This window comes from Saccopteryx leptura, chromosome 6 (assembly GCF_036850995.1).
Source record: "Saccopteryx leptura isolate mSacLep1 chromosome 6, mSacLep1_pri_phased_curated, whole genome shotgun sequence".
NCBI classification, from domain to species: Eukaryota; Metazoa; Chordata; class Mammalia; order Chiroptera; family Emballonuridae; genus Saccopteryx; species Saccopteryx leptura.
In genome coordinates, this window is record NC_089508.1 from 71,045,188 (window position 1) to 71,063,294 (window position 18,107).

The 18,107-nt window shown below is 40.0% G+C and overlaps 1 protein-coding gene across 1 annotated transcript in view; it reads left to right on the forward strand.

Annotated features, from left to right (window-relative positions):
• The window catches only part of CEP152 (centrosomal protein 152), a 112,275-nt gene that overhangs the window by 58,932 nt on the left and 35,236 nt on the right, over nucleotides 1-18,107 (forward strand). The window contains exons 13-17 of the mRNA XM_066344297.1: nucleotides 2,571-2,775; nucleotides 11,542-11,670; nucleotides 12,267-12,376; nucleotides 13,336-13,464; nucleotides 13,597-13,729. Coding sequence (XP_066200394.1) covers nucleotides 2,571-2,775; nucleotides 11,542-11,670; nucleotides 12,267-12,376; nucleotides 13,336-13,464; nucleotides 13,597-13,729 — 706 coding nt within the window. The remainder of the gene's footprint in view (nucleotides 1-2,570; nucleotides 2,776-11,541; nucleotides 11,671-12,266; nucleotides 12,377-13,335; nucleotides 13,465-13,596; nucleotides 13,730-18,107) is intronic.

Genomic DNA, 18,107 nt, shown 5'->3' on the forward strand with positions numbered 1-18,107 from the left:
ACGCCCACCAGGGGCGATGCTCTGCCCACCAGGGGGCAATGCTCTGCCGAGACCAGAGCCACTCTAGCGCCTGGGACAAAGGCCAAGAAGCCATCCCCAGCGCCCGGGCCATCTTTGCTCCAATGGAGCCTTGGCTGCAGGAGGGGAAGAGAGAGACAGAGAGGAAGGGGGCGGGGTGGAGAAGCAAATGGGCGCTTCTCCTATGTGCCCTGGCCGGGAATCAAACCCGGGTCCCCCGCACGCCAGGCCGACGCTCTACCGCTGAGTCAACCGGCCAGGGCCTACAGGTATTTTCTTATCTTTGCTGAATTACTTCTTAATTTTATTTTCAGTTGGTTTATTACTACATAGTATGTATATGGAGATACAATTGAAGTTGTATATTGATCTTGCATCCTGTCACATTGCTGAGCTGAACTTATTAGTTGAAAACTCCTTAGAATTTTTTTATATTTAAGATTATGTCATCTGAAAATAGAGATAGTTTTACTTCTTTCTTTCTAATACAGATGCCTTTTATTTCTTTCTCTTGACTAATTGCTCCAGCTGAAATCTCTAGTACAATGCTGAATAGAAGTGGCAAGAGCAAACATCTTTGTCTTGCTGTTGATCTCAGGGAGAGGTATTCAGTCATTCTCCATTAAGCATGAATGTTAGCTGCGGGTTTATCATAGATACAGGTGTTCTTGAGACTTTCTTCACTCAGCGTTTTGATTGTGAGACTCATATAGCATAGAGCTGTAGCTCAGTTATCTGTGTGTGTGTGTGTGTGTGTGAGAGAGAGAGAGATCTTTGTATGAATATTTTACAGTTTATTGTTTAGTCTAGTCTTAGAGTTATTTCTTGGTGTAATGTGCATACATTTCTATTGGGTGTATTCTGTTCTGTGTATGCATAGTTCAGGATTTAGACTGAGGTTTGTGAAAGTATATACACAGGATTCAGCATTCCTTTCTCTGGTTCTTTCCTCTCTAGGAGTCTTCCTATACTCTCCGTCTTTGTTCCTGGTTTTCAGCAGTTTGATGTTAATGTGACTTATGGTTGTTTACTTCGTTGTGGGGTTTGTTTGTTTTTTCCTCTCAAGGAATTCATTGAGCTTCTAGGGTTTATAGGGTTTTTATTTTCATCAAATAGGAAAATTTTGGGTATTATTTTTTCAAATCTCTTTTTTTTCCTTTTTATTTATTTTTTATTAAGTGAAAGTAGGGAGGCAGGGAGGCAGAGAGACAGACTCCTGCATGCACCAGGACTGGATCCACCCAGTAGATGCTCTGCCCATCTGGGGCCACTGCTCCATTGCTTGGCAACCGAGCTATTTCAGTTCCTGAGGCAAGGCCATGGAGCCATCCTCAGCACCTGGGGCCAACTTGCTCAAACCATTTGAGCCATGGCTGTGGGAAAGGAAGAGAGAGAAAGAGAGTGTGTGAGAGAGAAGGAGGGGGGTGAAGAATCTGATGGTCGCTTCTCCTGTGTGCCCTGACTGGGAATTGAACCCAGGACTTTGATATTCCAGGCCAATGCTCTACCATTGAGCCAACTGGCCAGGGCTCAAATGTCTTCTTCTATCCCCTCTTCTGGGCCTTCAGTTATGCTTAGATTAGAAAACTCAATATGCTCTGTGTATTTCTATTTTAGTCTTCTTTCTCTCTCTGTTTAATTTGGTAAAGTTTTATTGCTATGTCTTTGTATCCACTGATCTTTTTTTATTTTTATTCTTTTTATGTGACACAGTTAAGCTACCTAGAATCCATTTATTCTTTCAAGACTTTTTGTTTAGGTTTTGTTAGATTAGCTTTAGAGCAGCCTTTAATCTGGGGCTAATTGAACCCCATTGCTAAGGCAATATTTGGTCATGGGGCTCACCTTACCCATTTTCCTTTTCTCAGGGGTCATTGCTGCCCATTGTCTAATAATTGAAAATGATTGTTTCCTATATTTTATTTGGTTTTCTTGTTTTTTAAGGCAGGAAGATAAATCTAATTTTTTTAATCCATTATGAAAAAAAGCAGAAACTCATTCCAATTTTGAAATTTATTGAAACTAAAGTTGGGATTGAATGGCTTTTATTTTTGTTATTTTTTCCCAGTTGCTCGGATATTCACTCAGACTTGTGTTTTAATAAAAGAGATACAGAAATGATAGATTAAGATAGCTTGTGTTTACTGTTTTTGTCCTTCTTAGTTTTTGTATCTTTTTTTTTAAGTCATAAAGGACATGTGTGTATATCATGCAGTTTACCAAACAAATATAAAGTGCAGTCCGTATTGAAGTTCATGTGGCTAAACTTTTTAACATTTTTTAGTTTATTGGTTTTAAAGAGAGAGGAAGGGAGAGAGACAAAGAGAGAAACATTGTTCCACTTGCTTATACACTCATTGTTTTTCTGTATGGGGGACATAGCAAAAGCGATCTTCTTATGTATGACAAAGTTTTAAATTACTTTTTAAATACTAGTATATAGTTGCACAGGTCACAAAACATGGTCACCATTGCAGTTAGTAGCTCCTAAGGAATAACCCTGCTTGATTTGTTACTTGATTTAATTGTAGATGTGATCATTTCTCCATTAGCGTTGTTCAGCAAGGAGACCTCGACACAGAGCTTTCCAAAGACGAGCTGATCCTGCAGCTGAAGGCAGAAGTACAGCGCTTGTTAGGAAGCAACTCAGTGAAGCGTCACCTGGTGTCTCAGTTACAGAGTGATCTCAAGGGCTGCCACAAGAAAATTGAAGATCTCCAGCGTGTGGAAAAGGATGTGAAAAGCGTTGAAGTTGAGGTTTGTAGAGTTTGTAGAGCTAAAATACCATTTTTAAAAGGCTTAATAAAGAAAATGCTGACAGTTCTCCTATGTACATGAAACCTTTGTCTCTCAGGGGCTCATTTGACTTTTTTAGAAGTAAAATTAAGAGAAGGAGATGTCATTTAAAGGAACATATTTTCTGGTTACTCTTGGTACCTAGTAAATGAGATGCCAATTAGATAAAGTTTCTTTCTCTCAAGCCCAAGGAAGCATCCGTTCCTATGTAACAGTGTGTGTATTTCCTCCAGATTGGCTCGTCCCAGCAGTGCGCTGACATGTGGCCAAAGTCCCCATGTATCCTGCTGTTTGTGAGGTTTCTCTGGCCCATATTTCTATAATGAAAGTCATTCTATATAAGGAAATTAATTGTACAGTGGTGGTGTTACAGTGGGGAGAGGCACAGAATCAGGTTCTGTCAGGGTCATCGGTCCACTTTTATGCACTTTGGTTACTCTCTTTACTTTATAGATGAGGAAAAGAAAGCTGGAGCCATGTGTGCCCCTTCTGAGGTCACAGAGTCAGTCTTTAGGCAAACTGAAATGAAAACATTTGAATAATAAATAGGTGAAGTTTATTTCCCCAAGATCGTGCTTGTCACCGGGATCTTGAGGGATGCAGCCCTTCAACAGCTGCCTTTTCCACCCTTCTCGTTCTCAAACTCATCCGTACTCCCAAGAAAAACCAGTTCAAACAGAGTTAGCAACTGAAAGGAAAGGGAAGAAGGAAAGTTAATGTAGGTAGGTATTGCTTTTCCTCCTGGATTGAAATAATTTTTTACTTCCAAGTTAGTACTGTTTTATTTCCTGATCCTTTAAACTAGGAATTGTGTTCATTAAAAATAGCACTACTAAAACAAAGTATGCAGGATGTTCTGTGGTGTTTTATTAGTGTGGAATTTTAATTGTGTCTAGTTTGTTTTCCAAAAATAATAGTGTGTTCTTATGGTTAAAGGCCTGCCTAATCTGGTTTTCTCTCCTGAGTAACTCTATTTGATGAGTACAACATTGATTTCAATGTTTACAACTAAACGAGAAAAACCCCGTTCTCCCAAGAACATCTACCATCTTTAAATCAAGCAGTTTTAACTGTTTTCATGTGTTTTTTTTATTATTAATTTTAATGGGGTACATTAATCAATCAGGGTACATAGGTTCAAAGAAAACATATCCAGGTTATTTTGACATTTGATTATGTTGCATTCCCATCACCCAAAGTCATATAGTCTTCCATCACCTTCAATCTGGTTTTCCTTGTGCCCCTCCTCTCCCCCCACCTTCTCCCTTCCCCTCCCCACCCCGGGAACCACCACACTCTTGTCCATGTCCCTGAGTCTCATTGTTATGCCCCACCTATGTATGGAATCATATAGTTCTTAGTTTTTTCTGATTTACTTATTGGAAAGGATGGGAATGAGAGTTTGTGTTAGATCAGAGTTGATTAGTTTAAGCATTTTGGTGAGAGTGTCCTCATTGAGGAGAGTAGGAACCTGGTTGAGTCTAAACCTGGCTCAGGTATCTCGGTGCTTGCTTTGTTTTATATTGACATTATTGATGGCATCTGTCATACAGACACACTTTTACATGTATGGCAGTGATGGTGGCCGTGCCTCATGCTGTTTTTTGTTTTGGCCTTTCCTTTTGCCTCTGTGCTCTAGTTGATCAATAAATCAAAGGGAGCGAGCTCCTCCGAGCACTCCTTCCATCCGGTCTCTCTTCTGCCACAGTGATTTCCCAGCAGTCTGCATTTTGTTTTTCTTTTTTCTTTTTTTTTTTTTTACAGAGACAGAGAGAGAGAGTCAGAGAGAGGGACAGATAGAGACAGACAGACAGGAACGGAGAGAGATGAGACGCATCAATCTTTAGTTTTTTGTTGCGACACCTTAGTTGTTCATCGACTGCCCTCTCATATGTGCCTTGACCGCGGCCTTCAGCAGAGGGAGTAACCCCGTGCTGGAACCAGTGACCTTGGGCTCAAGCTGGTGAGCCTTGCTCAAACCAGATGAACCCAAACTGGCGACCTCAGGGTCTCGAACCTGGGTCCTCTGCATCCCAGTTTGATGCTCTGTCCACTGCGCCACCGCCTGGTCAGGCAGCATTTTGTTTTTCTTAAAGTGTGATTTCAACCCCTGCTGCTTATGTCTGTTCTGCTTCAACTTACTATGTAGGAAATTCTTGGGAGTATGTGTTGGTAATTCTCTGCATATTTTCTCAGTATTTATTGAGTATTTGTTGAATTAATACATATTTTGATCCACTTCCTAGATGGGGAACTGGAGAGGATATAGTAATTTAACCAACAGGTGTTTTTTAAAAATTATACTGTACACTTAAATTCACAGTCATCTGATTAGCCCATAGATACCTTCAAACTTTGCCTTTGTCACTTATTTCCAACATCTTTTCTATCAGAGTTTTTTCTACTTAGTCTTTAAAGCTAGAAAGCAAGATTAGGAAGCATATGGAGGAAGGGAAAATCATTCTGTTTAAACTTAAAAAATAATTTTTTAAAAGATTTATTGATTTTTAGAGTGTGAGGGGTGAGTGTGGTGGGAAGCATTGACTCATTGTAATTACTTCTTGTATGTGCTTTGACGCCAGAGGGGCTGATACTCTGCCCTTCTGGAGCCAGGCTCTCAACCAAGCTATTTTTAGCACCTAAGGCTGAGGCTCCACAGAGCTATCCTCAGCGCCCAGGCAGATGCACTCGAACCAATCAAACCTTGGCTGCAGGATGGGGAGAGAGAGAGAAAGAGAGAAAATGGGAGTGGGAGAGGTGGACAAGCAGATGGTCGCTTTTCCTATGTGTTCGGACCAGGAATCAAACCTGTGACATCCACAGGCTGGGCTAATACTCTACCACTGAGCCAACTGGCCAGGGCTAACCTTGTTTCTTTAAAACTACTCTGTTCAGGCCTTACGGGATTCAGTGATAAAAGAAACAACGGCCATTCTTTAAAGGAACTTAGAATCTAGAACATCACTGTCCAGTAGAAACACAGTGGAGCCACATAAGTAACTCAAAATCTAGAGTTTCCATTAGAGGAAAAGCAGTGAATAAAATTACATTTAATAATATATTTCATTTAACCCAATATATACAAAATATTCTCCATAAGTAATCAGTATCACTGGGGAACAATTTTTTTTTTCATTTTCTGTTGCATGAGGTTTTAGAACTTTTTCTATATATATCTACAGCACTGATTCCAAATCTGAAATCCGTTTTTTGGTGCATGCTTTAGTTTTTATGCAATTTTAGTTTCTTTTTGTTACAGTTAATGGCATGCATTGGTTTTTAAATTGGAGTTAAAGGGCAATGACTCTTGGATTGAACATAACCACAAGGTAATTAATGTTTTACAAACATCACTTTTACATAATTGTAGTTGTTTTGAAATGTAAAAATTTATTATCTGATAAAAACCACCCTCTTATTTTGTTTTAAGATTGAATCTTGGCTTCTTCGAATAGGCATAAATGTAAGAATAGTCCTGACACCTTCTGTTATATATGTGGCTGTTACACACTTCAACGTCAAAGGCACAATATTTCATCATTTGTGACATGTGCATATATTGCCTATTTTCAAGTTCCCCTTCGTGATCAAGACAAGAATTGGGCTCCTCATATTGTGTGACATAATTGTGAGGAAATGCTTGGTGACTGGACAAAAGAAAAATGCAAAGGAATGCCTTTTGGTATTCCCATGGTTTGGCGTGAACCTAAGGACCACAGCAGTGACTGTTATTTCTGTCTGATCCATCCAAAGGACATCGGCAAGAAAAAATGGCATATGATCGCATATCCTAATATTCCTTCAGCAATACAACCTATCCCACACTCTGAGACACTCCCGGTTCCAGTTTTCAATGGTTTTATTTCTTCTAAGGACAAAGAAAGTGAACATGGTGATCAAGTGTATTTTGATAAGATGCATGAGGAAATGATTGTAGAATCTGAAGGGTCTTCTTCTGATGCCAAGCAGTCATTAACCCCTCAGCAGTTTAGCCAACCTGAATTGAATGACTTAGTAAGAGATTTGGGCCTATCAAAGAAAGGAACTGAGTTATTAGCCTCCAGGCTTCAAGAAAAGAATGTACTTCACCGGTCAGCTAAAGTATCCCATTTCAGGAAGTGTGAACAAATCTTTGTGGATTTTTTTCCCGAAGATAAACACTTTGTTTACTGTCATGATATCAGTAGTCTTCTCAGCCAGCTAGGTGTTACCACTTACAGTCCAACAGAATGGTGGCTATTTCTTGACAGCTCTAAACAGAGTCTGAAATGTGTTCTCCTACACAACGGTAATGTTTATGCAGCAGTTCCAATTGGTTTTTCAACTCATCTGTGAGAAGATTATGACATAAAAATTGTCCTTGACTTTCTGAAGTATGAGGAGCATAACTGGATCATTTGTGTGGACCTTAAAATGGTAAATTTCCTGCTAGGACAACAGAGAGGTTTCACAAAGTATCCCTGCTTTTTGTGATTGTGGGACAGCCAAGCCCGGGAGAAACACTGGACACAGAAGGAATGGCCGAAATGTGAAGCTCTGGAAGTAGGGATGCAAAATATTGTGAATGAACCTGTAGTTAATTGAGACAGGATCATTTTCCCCCCATTTCACACCAAAGTTGGTTTAATGAAGCAATTTGTTCAGGTTTTGAATAGAGAAAGTGAATGCTTTCAACATATTTCTGCTTTTCCTGCCATGTCTTTCAAGAAGATAAAAGCAGGTGTATTCGATGGACCTCAAATTCGAACCTCATACGTGACGAAGAATTTGCCAGGAAGATGAGTAAGGAGGAGAAAGCAGCATGGCAGTCTTTTGTGGCAATTACACAAAGAACTTCCTTGGCAACAAAAAAGCAGAAAACTATGAACTTCTGGTTCAAAGGATGATGTTGGCTTTACATGAGCATTAAGATTCACTTCCTGAACAGTCAGTCACCTTGATAAGTTTCCCGAAAATCTTGGAGCTGTTAGTGATGAGCAGACTACTGCTGGAGCATCAAACGAGATTGTCCTCGACAAGTATACAAACACAAGAGCTACAAACGCAAATTTTTGCCTGAATAGAATTTAAATAAGTTTTGTGCAAATTTTATGATTAAAATAAGTGTTTTAATATGTTCTATTTTGAAATTGTAGACAAATTCTGATGCAGTCATACCTTTTAGTGTATTAGTGTATGTACTGCATTATATAAATTATTATGTTTTCACAAAGATGATGCACAAGAAGACATTCTACTTCATTACTTTAAACTAAATGTTGAAAATTTTACAATAAGATGAAAACCTAAAATCTTGAATTGCAAAAAACTGTAGCTTACAGAGAAAAACTAATGTCAGATTTGAGATCAGCACACTCAAATTAGGTAAGAACAAGATGCAACAAAAATTTTGTTCCCCAGTGTTATTAATAAGATGATTTGCATATATATTTTTTTGTCTTTGTGCTAAGTCCTTGAAATGTGAATGTATTTTCTACTTAAGAGCACAATTCAATTTGGACAAGCCACATCTCAAGTATCTGTAACTATATGTGGGTTAATGGCTACCATATTTAACAGTGCAGGTCTGTAATGGCATGGACACCTGTAACTTTGTGTAATAGGGGGATACCAGTTACATCAGGGGTCTCAAACTCAACTCAGCATGTGGGCCGCAGAGCAAGATCACAGCCGTTCGGCGGGCCGCACTAGGTCTACAAAAGGCAACTGTTACGCAACACTTTTCTCACTGCAGTTGAAAACAAAAAAAATCAGTACAACAAGCACAATTGTACATGCAGTTTACTCAGTGTCACAAAACGACCAGAAACTGTAGTTCGCATCACAACTGCTGTTAACTAAGCTAATATCTAGCTAGGATGCTAGAGAAATGAAAAATACAAGTAGGCCCCTAGGCTTACTTAATTTTATCCAAAATATTTTGAACTTCGTGGATTAGTCTGCGGGCCGCACAAAATTGTTCCCGCGGGCCGCAAGTTTGAGACCCCTGAGTTACATAGTGCTGCGAGAAGGAATAACTAACCGGGTTTGAGGGTGCTGGTGGTGAACAGTGAGTCAACCTTAAAGAAGTCTTTGAGGAGGTAACAACTGATCTCTGTCCTGAAGGATACATCTAGGAGAGCCAGTTGGGAAGGGACATTTCATCCTGAGTAGTAATAAATAAAAGAATGTAGCATATAAGCTGGTGTGACTAGAGCGAGTAGGGCACATATATTGAAATCCATATTGTACATATTGTATAAGCTCAGTGTTTTGGAAATTTTTAATGAAGCCAAAAACACTTAGACGTCTCAAAGATTTCTGGAAAGAATGATTATAGCTGGCATTATTAAATCCTGAGGTTAGTGAAATGATGTTGGACATTCCTACTTGCTATAGGATGTTAAGGAACACGTCAATTTAAACTTACCCAGACATTTTTTGAAAGAGAACTTGCCCATCAAAATCCTCCCCTAAAATCCTTTCTAAGTATTAAGAATGCCAGCAAAAATATTTATGTATGTAGTCTAATTTGGCATGTTTCTTTTATGAACATTATAATGGTATTGATATATTTATTGCTTTACACTTGCAGTATATTTTATGTTTGTTTATATCTCTCATGTAGAACAAATTAATATTATTATATATATTTTATTGATTGATTTTACAGAGAGAAGAGAGAGGGAGGGGGAGTGATAATATCAACTCATAGTTGCTTCACTTTAGTTGTTCATTCGTTACTTCTCGCAAGTGCCTTAATCAGGCAAGCCCCGGGTTTCAAACTGGCGACCTCAACATTCCAGGTGATGCTTTTTCCACTGCGCCACCACAGACTAGGCTAATATTATTACAGAGAATCAGTATTTTGCTTTCAAATCCTGTGACTGTTCAAAGCGGTGCTGTTTTCTGGCATTTCCAGGATTGTTTGTGATGAATCTTTTCAAGCTAGAAATTAGGAAGATAGTATGAGAGTTGGTGTAATATTAAAGTTCTTGTTTTCTTAAAGATAATATCTTCAGTATTCCACCTTTACAAAGAAACTTCATTGTGACATTTATGTGGTCCTTCTCTTTTTAAAGATGTTTGTAAGGATGCTGTGCTGAGAAGTAGAGGTGCCTAGTCCCTGTATGCCTGCAGTGTGATAATATGTCAAAACCATGTGTAATAGCTAGCTATGAACATTGTTTTCCAGTGTATCTGTATGATGTTACTTTTATTCCTACTAATAAAAACTTATTAGTGGGGAAGGAAGCACAAATGAATATCAAAACTTTAAAAAGTAGAGGCTAAGTTAAAAATATTAAAGCTATTCTAATGAGTCAGTAAAATCTTTTAAAGTCTCATTAGTACTTCCAAATTTGGAGAGGAGCTAACGGAATAAGTATTCTTAACTGTTCTTTCTTCCAACTGGGGTAGGAGTAATGGTTTCTGGGAAATGATGGCAAGTGAAAAAAGGAAAGTCAAGAACCCAGAGCAGTTTCCCTCTGAAGTGAAGACTCTAAATGGGAAGACTGAGCCAAAGCCTTGGTGTTTTGTCACCCCACTTGGGAATGAGATACACGTACCTCCCCCTCCCCAATCAATAAGTAGAGTGAACCTTAGTATGGGATATTTTTAAAACATTGTATAAGAGAGCTGAGAGTTCAGTAAATGCGTAAACCAACAACTCCAGTAGAGTAGGTATTTAAAAAAAATCTTCGTGACCCCCTCAATGAATAAAGAACTCATAAAAATAGACAAGGAAGATATTCAGACAGGAAAAGGAAAATGTGCAGAGGCATATAAACAGACAGAATTGGAAAGATGTGAAACCAATGAACAATGAAGGTGTGTGAGGTGCCGCTCTGATGGCAGTGGAAGAAATGCAAGTGAGAGCAACTGTGTGATAGTACCCTTTCCCCATCAGTAACAGTCATCACTTAAAGACAGTCACTGCCATTGCAGATAAAAAAGATGGACTAACTCATGAAAGTATACATTTGTACAAGATTTCTGGAAACAATTTGCCAAAATCTATCTTAAGTCACAAAAATTGTTCCTATTGAACAAAGTATCTATGAGCCAATACCGACTATATAATTAATACTAAAGTGAGTGGGTGAAAGCATGATGAAAAGTAGAATATTTGCATAATCTTAAAGTCCCTCCTTATAAGATACTATTAATTGTAATTGGGAAAATAATAACTTCACATTGGAGGTGCTTGCAGACACTGTCTTCATCAACTAAGCATCACGAGTGATGAGACACATTGGTATCATGTTTCCCCAGAAAAGCATGCACATCATTTCTGTGGCATTTATGCCAGTAATGCATAACCTGCATTTTATAATGTGTAACATCAGAAAAACCCAAATTGAGGGACATCCTACAAAATAATTGGCTGTACTCAAAAATATCAAGAGTTTAAAGGACAGAGACTGAAGAACTGCCCTAGGTTGGAAGAGACTAATGAGATGTGACTAAATGCAATGTGGAATCATAGATTGGCTCCTAACCAGGAAAGGGCGTTAGAAGAAAATTAGAAGATTTTGTATAAGGGCTGTAGATTAGTTAATAGTATTGGATCCTAGTTAATTTCCTGATTTTGATCATTATACTGTGGTTAAATTTGGGGACCATGGTAAAAGGTATATGGAAATTATTGTGTTTTTGCAATTTCTTTGAAAGTATGACATTATTTCAAAAACAAGTAGTTAAACTTTTAAAAACCTGAAAAACTTTTGACTTTTTGAAAACATTTAGACTAAAACAGATACCTCAGAAAAACCAGCTAATCAATTATGGCCCGACTCTTCCACTTCTGAAATGATTGTCAAAGATGATATTCTGCAACTTAAAAATGAAATTCAAGTTTTACAACAACAAAATCAGGTAATTAAGTTTTTAAATATTTTGTGAGAATTTCTATGTTCTTATTAAATACTAAGTGTATAATAGACTTTCAAAAATACAGAGGCAATGTAAGTTAGTAGACAAGATTATCAGTGATTAAAGATTCCAGTTATGTTCCTTTAGTGTTGGTTACGGGGACGTAATTTTATTAGAAGGTATGTTAATGTCAATCCAGTTTTCTGTCTATACAGGTACATAGAGGTTTTCTTTCTTTCTTAGCCAGCCCTTGACCAAAAAGAAAAACTTTGCTTATTTAGAAGGTTATTGAAGACTGTTAATTCTAAAACATATTTTAAGCATTAGTTAGCCAATTCTTCTCTGGTTAAGTGTTTTCATCCCATATATTTCAAATTAAATACTAAACTTTTAAAGTTTTACTCCTATCAGGAAGCTACTTGTCAAATAAATGATTTTGTTTTCTTATTAAGGCATGAAGAGACTTGTAGAGTTATGAAAATGATATGTCAGAAAAGTGTTACAAGGTAGAGATAAAGTATAGAAAATATTAAAAAATGAGATTAATCATTGAAAATTATTTATTTCCACTGAATACTACTTTATTCTTTTATATCTAGGCACTTAAAGAAAATGAGGAAAAACTAAGAAATACAAACCAGGACTTATGTAATCAAATGATACAAATGGTACAAGATTTTGACCGTGATAAACAAGAAACTTTTGAGAGGTAAATCAGGGGTCTCCAAACTTTTTACACAGGGGGCCAGTTCACTGTCCCTCAGACCGTTGGAGGGCCGCCACATACAGTGCTCCTCTCACTGACCACCAACGAAAGAGGTGCCCCTTCCGGAAGTGCAGAGGGGGGCCGGATAAATGGCCTCAGGGGGCCGCATGCGGCCCGCGGGGGCCGTAGTTTGGGGACGCCTGGAGGCCTAATGCCTGCCTTCTGGGCACCCTCCCCATTCTCTCTCACCCCATCCTCCTTACCCCTGCCCCCTAAAAAAAGATTTGAAGAGAAATGATGGAGCGAACCCTCCCTATTGAGACCTTGGATTGAAGAAGATGAGTTCCTGGCTTCTGAAGGAATTTGGAACTTATTTTCTGTAGAAATGATATTCTGTAGTGAGTTGGATGCTATAGCACCATCCAAATGGTAGTTCACTGAAATGGTATGGCTTAATGGTGTTTTAAAGGCTGGTCTAGGAAACTGTTCCTTATAAGGAAGAAAACTGTAGGAGGGTATATGTCGTCCAAATACCAAATCATAAACTTGGAAACAGACTTTTGGGACACAACTTAACCTGTGAGTTTGGTACTGCTGGTATTTGTGTTGACTATAGATGACTTGCAATTTTGGAACCACACCCTCGATTATTTCAATTCATTTTTATATACAAGTCTCAACCTAGACTGTTATCTCTTGTTTGAAGGACTGGGACATCGTCATATCCAAGTTTCTAATTTATTTTCTAGAAACATTTGAAAAAAATATTTGAAGATTCTTATAAGATCATATATCAAAAATTAATTATTACTATTATGGGTTAGAGAAAACCAATCTGACCTTAATTATACTTTGCATTAGAGAAGAGAGGGAAGGAGGCGGGAGGAAGGGAACCCAGTGCATCATGGGGTTTCTAGGACTGCCGGCCACGGCCTGAGTCTGTGGTCGCCTTCTGCTTGCAGGTGTGAGAGGACTTTCCAGCAGCACCATGAAGCCGTGAAAGCCCAAATACGCGAAAGCCTGTTAGCAAAGCATGCTTTGGAGAAACAGCAGCTCTTTGAGGTTTATGAGGGAACTCGCTTGCAACTTAGGTGAGACTAAAAGAGATCAGCTGCCCTTGAAGCTGTAAGACAACATTCCTCTATTTCATAATTTAGAGAAACTTGGGCTGCAACCCTTGTATTCTTTTGCCATCATTTAGTTGCTGGTTTTGTGTATCCAAGGTCTGAACTGGATAAGATGAATAAGGAGATGGCCGCTGTGCAGGAGTGTTACTTGGAGGTGTGCAGAGAGAAGGATGACCTAGAATCGACCCTCCGGCAGGCCACTGAGAAGGAGCAGCAGGCTCGGCACAAGGTGTGTACTCGTTCACAGTGTGTTTATGCCATTCTGTGCCTCCAGCCTCACAATTGTTGACACTTGTTCTCTTGTGCAGTGGGGAAGACATACCTAGAAATGCCTTTACTTCAGGCTCCGTCACACCAATATAGCTCACAAAATACAGTTAAGTGTTGAGGTGATTATGAAAACCTTAGTAGAAACTGGCCTACATAGAGGAGAAAATCATTCTTCCTGATTGATTTCTTCTAAGAGGCAAACATGCGTTCTGAAGATGAGAGTGGACCTGAATCACCGAGTCTGAAAGCCAGGGATCCCCATTTTGCATTCGCTTGTCGGCTCCTCGGGTGACCCTTCCTAGCCCTCTGGGCGCTGCACAAAGTATTCCTTCAGAAGCGTTGTCCCCCGGCCCATTTCTCTGTCAGTACCTCAGCATCATTTTAGACTGGGAGCAGCATGGGCATTGGAACTTGGGTGTCATGACCGAGAAGGTGGTGGTAAGGAGGCCATGGAGAGGAAGGTCAGTGTTCGTGTGACCTGTCTCAGGAAATTGGGGGTGCGACAGTGTGCTGTCTACCCCTTCCTGAGTCTTCCAGGCTGCCGCAGGCGAGTGTCCAGCAGTAAATCATCTGTAGAGAGGAGCCCCTCCTCCTTTCTTCCCCATCTCGCCAGAGCCTCATCCACACACACAGCGGACTCTCCCACTCTGGACTGACTACAGATCATAATTGAAAAGCCACCTGCGTCAAGATTAGAAAATATTTTTAAAGGCCTGCGTAAATGTTCTATACAGAAGTTTTTGAATAAATTACATTAAAGCAAGCTGTTGTACCACAGACTTATAAGCATAGTAAAGAGCAGGTGAGGGAACTGAATTCATTTAATACTTTGGTTATTTTTGAGTAGGTTAATATGGTAAAAAACTGTGCCATGTATACATATCATGTGTTGGAAAAATGACTTCTAATGGGAGCTGTTGTAGTTAGTACTGGCAGTATAAAAGTTAGAAGGGATCTTAAATTACCTAGAAATTAAGGACTTAGCTTTTAGTAATGTTTTAAAGATTAAAATAGGGAGATCACTAGTGTGATTCTCTTTTAAAAATATATATATAAATTGCCAAGAACATAAGAGCAATTCTCTCAAAGAAGCCATTCTTTTCAGGAATATATTCTCTGGTACCTTTAAAAGAATCAATTTGGCTGTGAAGTTGGATCTTACATATCAGTCAGTTGCAGTTAGTAGCTGCTACATACTGATGCTTTGGCTCTTCAGTGCTTGCGCTGGGGCAGGGAGGAAGTCAAAATTGCTGTTGGGCCCTTCCAAAGACACTACAGGTTAAATTATTTTCTTTAAAATTTAAAAATTGTTTACAGTAAAATTGACTTTTTCCTTTTTTTTTTTAGCGTGTGCACACGCAAGAGAGAGATAGACAGACAGAACTGGAGAGAGATGGGACACATCAGTTTGTAGTAGCATCACTTTAGTTGTTCATTGATTGCTTCTCATATGTGCCTTGACTGGGGGACTCCAGCTGAGCCAGTGATCCCTTGCTGAAGCTAGTGACCTTGGGTTCAAGCTAGCAACCTTGGGCTTCAAACCAGCGGCCTCTGGGCTCAAGCCAGCGACCATGGGGTCATGTTGATGATCCTGTGCCCACCCAGAGACCCTGTGCTCAAGCTGGTGAGGCCGCGCTCAAGCCCAAGACCTCGGAGTTTTGAACCTGGTACCTCAGTGTCGTAAGTCGATGCTCTATCCACTGCCACCACTGGTCAGGCTAAAATTGACTTATTTTAAAATTCGGTATAGTTATATTTTAAAATTTGGTATACATTTTTTAAACACATGTACAGATTAACTAGGATGCAGAGCAGTTTCATCACCCTGAAAAAGTCTCTTGTAGTTGCACCCCCCCACACACTTAAAGGGCCAGTGTACTTAAAGCATGGGAAGTTTCTTTCTCTTTAGCTTCTATGTAGAGATGTATAAGCCCTTTATAAGGCTTAACAGTCTTTATAAGCCAGTCAGAACAGAACTCTTTAAGAAACTTTAATATCCTCCGGAGTTAGGTAAAGATATACCAATCTGTTTTCCTATGATACATTTCACACTCACACAATGAAAGAATGTTACTAAACTTTGGAGCAAATAAGGAACTTTTGGAGTAGCCCATTTGTTGGGCCTCAGCCATTTTTTCCTGAGCCTGAGCTACAGGTTGGGACTTAGTCTGGATCAACACCAAGAGTTCAAGGTTGCATTTTCCTGCTTCATTTGTTCTCTTTTCTGAAACAATTGGTGAGTCCAGCTGGGAGTTAAGTAGGAGCTCAAGTCCAGTTTGTTGTGTTTTTTTTCCCTTTTTCCAAGTGAGAGGAGGGATAATAGACAGACTCCTGCATGCACCTCGACTGGGATCCACCCAGCAACCCCTGTTTGGGGCCGATGCTCTGCCCATCTGAGGCCATGCTCGCAACTGAGCTATTTGAGACTGAGGCTCCTGAGCCACCCTCAGTGCCTGGGGCTGCTGTGCTTAAACCAATGGAGTCATGTCTGCAGGAGGGGCAGAGGTGAGGAGGGGTGGAGAAGCAGATGGTTGCTTCTCCTATGTGCCCTGACCGGGAATCAAACCTGGGACTTCCACATATCAGGCTGATGCTCTACTGCTGAGCCAACCAGCCAGGGCCTAAAGTGTTTATTAACACAGAAATGTCATCACATTTAACCTGGCTTGTTCAGGGAAAGGGAAAAAAGTTAAAAACACAGAACCCTTCAGACTTACAGATAAGGCAAAGATGTTCAATATTCCCATTCATAATGCCATTTCTGTATACATTAAGGCTCATATATTTAGTTATAATGCACGTTAAGTCAGCCTTTACAAGTCAGAGGGGGGTTTTTTTTGGTTGTTCAAGACATGCTGACAAGTTTAAATGTTTTATTTATTTATTTATTTATTTATTTTCCTGTATTTTTCTGAAGCCAGAAACGGGAGAGACAGTCAGACAGACTCTCGCATGCGCCCGACCGGGATACACCCGGCACGCCCACCAGGGGGCGACGCTCTACCCCTCCGGGGTGTTGCTTTGTTGTGACCAGAGCCACTCTAACGCCAGGGGCAGAGGCCAAGGAGCCATCCCCAGCGCCTGGGCCATCTTTACTCCAGTGGAGCTTTGGCTGCAGGAGGGGAAGAGAGAGACAGAGAGGAAGGAGAGGGGGAGGGGTGGAGAAGCAGATGGGCGCTTCTCCTGTGTGCCCTGGCTGGGAATCGAACCCGGGACTTCTGCACGCCAGGCCGATGCTCTACCACTGAGCCAACCGGCCAGGGCCAAGTTTAAATGTTTTAAAACTGTCCAAATATTTCTTTTCCTTTAATAGTAAAACTTTTTGAGTTGGATATTTCTGTACTCTATTCAGATGGCAGGTTCCTATACTCAATAAGTTTATCTTTTCTTTGTAAAAAAATGGAAGCAAAGTTTTCCTCATTGTGATGAATTACAGAAATGGCCAGACCTTCTTTCTATCCCTGAATGCATGCCCCTTGCAATGTGAGTTTGTGGCTCTTCTCAATAAGGGGTACAGTCTGTTTCTCATTCTTGAATTTGATCTTGGCCACATGACTTACTTGGCCAATGGAATCAGCAATTATTTTGAAAAAAGAGGCTTTGGAAGCAATGATGCACTGGGGCTTTTGGAAGCTCGATGCTCTCAGCAGCCCTGTGAGCACCACCGTGTGAATGATCTGGGATAACCTGTTGGATGATGCCATGTGTGATCAAGTCCTTGCAGACATCACACTGACCACCAGACATGTGAGTGAGGCCATCCTAGACCGTGCTGCCCCAGTTACTTGCAAAGATCAGCTGAATTGGCTTAGACCAGAACCACACCGTGGCTGAGCCGCAGAATGAGAAGTAATAGAGGTTTATTGTTTTAAATCACTAAATTTCATCTACTTTATTATGTAGCCAAATTAATTGATATACCCACTAACATATGAACACAGAGAAAATTGGTAACCGCTTTCTGCTGTGGGTCAAATGGACGTGCAGATATAGATGGAAACAACTCCTAAGGGATAAACATTCACGGAGAAGAAAATTTGAGGATAATAACAGTGATATATGAAAGTGAATCTGGACAACTTTGTCAACCATGTGGTTGAGTCTGTCTTACAGTCTGTACAACTGCAGTGCCTAGGACTTGATTGTGAAGAAATGGGTCCTTCAATTACCAGAGATTTCCCAAAATCCTACAGCACTGAACAAGCATAGAGGTCCCTATCTTGGCACATGCCAGTGGTGCTGAGGGATCAGATGGCAGTTAAGACAGAAAAAATCCAGAAAGCACCCAGAAAACCAGGTCGTCATGAGTCAGAAATGATACCGGAAGAGCCCTGGCC